At 35.2% G+C, this 6,038-nt stretch overlaps 1 protein-coding gene across 1 annotated transcript in view; it reads right to left on the bottom strand.

Annotated features, from left to right (window-relative positions):
- Positions 1–6,038, bottom strand: part of LOC136851027 (uncharacterized) — a 77,515-nt gene that overhangs the window by 57,035 nt on the left and 14,442 nt on the right. The window contains exons 4-9 of the mRNA XM_067125001.1: positions 5,456–5,616; positions 4,751–4,836; positions 3,871–4,009; positions 2,335–2,498; positions 1,183–1,388; positions 490–590 (exon numbers count right to left, since the gene is read on the bottom strand). Of these exons, the coding sequence (XP_066981102.1) occupies positions 490–590; positions 1,183–1,388; positions 2,335–2,498; positions 3,871–4,009; positions 4,751–4,836; positions 5,456–5,616 (857 nt within the window). The remainder of the gene's footprint in view (positions 1–489; positions 591–1,182; positions 1,389–2,334; positions 2,499–3,870; positions 4,010–4,750; positions 4,837–5,455; positions 5,617–6,038) is intronic.

Consider the following 6,038-nt stretch of genomic DNA (forward strand, 5'->3'; position numbering starts at 1 on the left):
TGAGCATCATGAATTGATAAAATCAAACGATCCATCTCTCTCTCTTTCTTTCTAAGGATCATGCATTGGTAAATTTCTCTCTCTCTCTCTCTCTCTCTCTCTGAGAATCATTAATTGGTAAAATTAAACGCTGTCTCTCTCTTTCTCTCTGAGCATCATGAATTGATAAAATCAAACGATCCATCTCTCTCTCTTTCTTTCTAAGGATCATGCATTGGTAAATTTCTCTCTCTCTCTCTCTCTCTCTCTCTCTCTCTCTCTCCTTTCTGAGCATCATGAATTGACAGAATTAAAAGATCTCTCTCTCTCTCTCTCTCTCTCCGGAGTGCTGTAAAATGAACTGACTCATAAAAGTAATCTACCTCTCTGACAGTTTTTGCATGTGTCAGAACACGACGAAATGAGCCAAAACAAACAGGGACAACATATTATCCTGACATTATCCACGTCAGCCCCCTAACCACCACCCCCCCGCCCCCCGCTTCCTACCTGCTCAGGAACGTTAGTCCCGTGATACTCTCTCTTGTCGACGGAGTCGAAGGCTCCCTCTAGGTCCATCCGCAGCGATTCTCTCCTCTTGCGGACGCCATCTGGAAGGAATATTCGACATAATGAGCGAATGAGTTGAATAGCGTAGATATTAGTTCACAGCAGTATGTACACTTGCCTCGTCAAAGAGGCGGATGATGAAGGTACTTCGTCATTATGTTGTGATGCAAGTAGATACAAGGGAGTTGCTATGATTTAATTATTACACACGCTTGTCTATACATACAGTATATATGTATTTATACGTATATATATATATATATATATATATATATATATATATATATATATATATATATATATTAATATATTTACATATATGTAATATATATATATATATATATATATATATATATATATATATAATATATAGTATATATATATTTATATATATATATGGTACATATATTTACGTATATGTATTATATATATATATATATATATATATATATATATATATTATATATATATATATATATATATATATATATATATATATATATATATATATATATAGAGAGAGAGAGAGAGAGAGAGACGTATTTCTACTTTTAGCCCCGTCCTCTCTCTCTCTCTCTCTCTCTCTCTCTCTCTCTCTCTCTCTCTCTCTCTCTCTCTCTCTCTCTCTCTCACCTTTCGCGAACTCCTCCTGAGAATCCTCAGGTCCCGCTTCGAGGGCGAGGGTGGTGGTGACGGTCACGGAGGCTAAGGCATGGTTCGAGTTGGAGTTCGAGTCCTCCTTGAAGAAATCCTTGAATTCCTTGACCTCCATCTGCTCGACGCATTCCACCCGGTTCCAGACTCGGTCTTGGAGGTGCATCATGCAGTTCTGCTTGCTCCTAAGGAAAGCGGAAGCGTCGGAGAATCTTTTGAGGATTTTCTTTTTAAATAGAGATGTTTGGATTACAAGTTATTTGACGGGGTGAAAGAGAACTTGCAGAAGAAACTGTTGCATGGTTTTGTTTACGCACGAGGGCTTGCATTGTCAATACACACACACACAACACACATACACATACACACACACACACACACATATATATATATATATATGTAAGTTATGATTTTATTTTCAACAGTAAGTCGTTTCTCCTCATATATATATATATATATATATATATATATATATATATATATATATATATATATATATATATAATATGTGTAAATATATATATATATATATATATAATATAAATATTTATATATATATATATATATATATATATATATATATATATAATCATGAAGCTACAAATAATCAGCAATATCCCAAAATTACACCTCGGTATATTCTCCGTTGGAGAATTGTCGCCGAAGAGGAATTTATATAAGTGATAAATGAATGGAATCGTGGGGACACGAACCCACGACGAAGAAAGCCTATTCAGCGACTCCGGTTGACGTAAACCATTGAGCCATCTTGATGGCTCAATGGGTTTAAATCAACCGGAGTCGCGAATCCCATCGTCGCGGAGTTCGATTCTAATTCATTTATCATTATATAAATTCTTCATGACACCCTCCAACGGAGATATACTGAGTGTAGCGTAATTCGCTGATATTCATTTGTAGCTTCATGATTGTATAAAAATCACGGTGTGATAAAAAAATTTCATATATATATATATATGCATATTTATATATATGTATATATATTTATATGTATGCATGTACATGTATATATTTGAGGGAAAACGACTTATTGTTGAAAATAAAATTATATCTGACACGTACACAAAATCCATTCCCACAAAAAAAAAAAAAAATCCTGCACCAACTTACGTTTGGAAGGGAATCTGGCCGGTGAGCTCTTTCCTGGAGTAATGCTCCGAGGGTAGGTACGGCAAGTAGTTGTTGTAACGGCAGTTGCTCTTAGTCTTGTTGATGACGAGTTCGCTGGGCTGCGTCAGGTGATACTCCGTCTCGCACTCTCCGATGACGTCAGCCTGTCAAAGCAACGGCCGTTCTCAGGTCAAAAGACTTTTCAGAAATAGGAGGAAAGTTGTTCATTTAATTCCAGAATTCGGCCTAAAACAGGTAATGTTAGGTTAAGAGATTTCTATTTCTTAGGGCGGGTACCGTCGTCAGTATACCTTACGCGGTGTACTATACTATAGTAGACTTTACTAAAGGCTCTTTGCAGCGTCCTTTCGGCCACTAGCTGCACCCTTTAAATTCCTTTTACTGTACCTCCATTCATATTTTCTTTCTTTCCCTCATGCTACCCACCCTCTCGTAACAAACATTTTATAGGTGTAACTGAGAGGTTTTCCTCCTGTTACACCTTTCAGACCTTTTACTGTCAATTTCCGTTTCAGCGCTGAATGACCTGATGAGTTCCAACACTTGCCCTTTGGCCTAAAGTCAATATTCTATTCTATATCCCAAGAGATTTCTTGAAAAACAGGTGAACAGAGATATACGGGTTTATTAGATCCCAGAACGTTGTTTTTTTACCAAATTGTTTAAAGTTAAGAGAGCTTTTAGAAAATTGGGGAAGAGGAGACCCTTAAAATACGAGTTATATTTTTAGCAGTCTTTAATAAGAGAGCAGAACTTCAATGTCAAAGACCTTCACAGAGGGATTTTATGTTCAAGAAATCTTAAAAGACAGAGAAGCGGGGATATCTTAAGGTCAGTAAATAATTTTCAAAATATATTTGGGAGGCAGAATGCAATTATTTAGATTCTTTGATAATCAACTTTTCTTGCTGGTGTGTTTTCCTGAGTGACTTCATTATTATAATAATCTGATTATTATTATTATTATTCGTAATCCATTAATGGAAAATGTCATTGCTTATAATAAAGCAGAAGTATTGCATTCGATTATCCATGAACTAAATATTCAGAAGAAGCATTTAAAAAATCCCTGATATATGACACATAACCTTAGCAACAGACCTGCTGACGCTTAAAAAAAGATAAGCTATAAATAAATTCACTTTATAAAAGCACCACAAGATGGTGCTTCGACTTATGAAGTCCGTAAGGAGGCGGTGCCGTCAATGCACCTCACGCGGTGCACTGTAGGCATTACTTGAGGCTTTTTGCAGCGTCCCTTCGGCCCCTAACTGCAACCCCCTTCACTTCTTTTACTGTGCCTCCATTCATATTCTCTTCCCTCCATTTTACTTTCCACCCTCTCTAATAGATGTTTCGTAGTGCGAGGTTTTCCTCCTGTTACACCTTTCAAACCCTCTCTTACTGTCAATTTCCGTTCCAGCGCTGAATGACCTCATAGGTCCCAGCGCTTGGCCTTTGGCCTAAATTCTATTCTATTCGAATTATGAAAAAAACAAGGGAACTGAAAAATACCTCGTAAACAACTGCCTCTGCTTTCTGCATGTTGGTCATCTTGGCCTGAATGGCTGACAGGATACCTCTCTTGAAGTTTGTGGCAACTACCTCTTCTTCTTCGTGCGGGCAGAGGTATGAGACCATACCGTTGGTGTAGCTGAAAAGAGACAGGGACAAAATAGATAGAATATCCTTATTTTTTCTCTCTCTTTTTTCTTTGTGTGTTTTTTCTTCTAGTAAATTTCGACAGTGGCTCTCTTTTTCCAATAGGCAACATCTCTCATTACCATTACCATGTTAGAAATGATCTCTCTCATTATACATATATATATATATATATATATATATATATATATATATATATATATATATATATATATATACATGCATACATATACATACTGAATCAACCTCCCTGATAATGAAAAAAATCAATATGGAGGAGAACGATATTATTAAATATGAATATTTTTGTATGTAGAAGCTGTAAAATAAAGATTGATGCACTAAGTGCTTTCTTGAATTATATAAACATCCTCAAGGTACAAGATTCATAACACCTTTCCAGTGTTTTTACAGTAATATACATATACATCAGTACACATTTCTGTTTATATATATATATATATATATATATATATATATATATATATATTTATATCTGAATATATACATATATACTTATGTATATTTTATATATATATATATATTATTAAAAAATTGGATATATGTAAATATGTATATTGCCATGAGACCTTATCAATACATGTACACTATCAATATTGAAATACCAACTTGAGTAAATAAAATTTATGATAACTGCATTTGCACTTGAAAACTTCGAATTTCGAGGGCCAGCGACTTTAAGCAAGGCCTATATATAAAACCTAGACCTTACCTGAAGTGGAGGTCATATTTTTCGACTGCATCTCTGAACCACTGAGAATCCGGGGTCGGCACATCGTCCACAGCCAGGTTCATTACCTGTAGAAGTTGTATGGAATGGTCAGTTACTATCCTCGTACACACCCACCTACATAATCACACACACATATATATACAGTATATGTATGTACATATACAGTATATATATATATATATATATATATATATATATACAGTATATGTGTGTGTGTGCTTTTGTGAAACGACTGGATTGTTTTTCGTGTGACTCCCTGGAGAATATTATAACGGGAAGACGGTGTACTGATGTGTTACATGGTTACCGCCTGTTCATAATGCGTTTTCTTGTTCATTTAGATATACTGTATAATAAAATGACGTTGAAAGTTAAATGGGGCATGCTATACCCGCAGAGTTTGTCACTAAATTGAACAGCCATAACTTCGACTGAAAGTGTTTCCCCAAATTGTAATGAATTAAACCATGAAAAATAACGCGATTGAACAGAGTGCTTTTAGAACACAAAACTTACAGCAAAAACAACAAATGTCAAGTTCCAAAAATATAATTAGACGATTACGAATCATATCTAAAATAACGCGACTGAACAAAAAAACATTTAGAATATAAAACTACAGTAAAAATAGAATATATGTCTGGTTCCAAAAATGCAATAATACGATTGCGAATCATATCTTACGCTTAGTTTCAGATCGCACTGAGTCCTGGCCGTGATGATGACGTAGGCTCTGACGGTCATCCGAGACTCCTGTGTCAGAGTCGCTCTGGACTTGGTGACGACCTCGCCGTGGTACTGGTACCTGTATTCTTTTCCGGGCTCGTATAGGACGTCTGAGTCTCCTGCAGGTAAAACAAAATTATATATATTCTTTGTAGCATGAGTCTCCTGCAGGTGAAAAAAAATCTATATATATGTTCTCTGTAGCGTGAGTCTACTGCAGGTGAAAAAATAATCTATAAATAAGTTCTCTGTAGCGTGAGTCTCCTGCAGGTATATATATTCTCTGTAGCATGAATCTCCCTGCAGGTGAAAAAGTCTATGTCTATATATATATATATATATATATATATATATATATATATATATATATATATATATATATATATATATATATATTCTCTGTAGCATGACATCAATATACGTTCTCTATAATATGTATGCATTTTTTGTCTACTGAGAATCTTATGTATTTTTTTTCCTATTCTCTTGCCACACTGCCCCACGATGATAATACCGAGACTATTGCTGTCCGTCTGCCCTG

The sequence above is a fragment of the Macrobrachium rosenbergii genome, chromosome 23, assembly GCF_040412425.1.
Source record: "Macrobrachium rosenbergii isolate ZJJX-2024 chromosome 23, ASM4041242v1, whole genome shotgun sequence".
NCBI classification, from domain to species: domain Eukaryota; kingdom Metazoa; phylum Arthropoda; class Malacostraca; order Decapoda; family Palaemonidae; genus Macrobrachium; species Macrobrachium rosenbergii.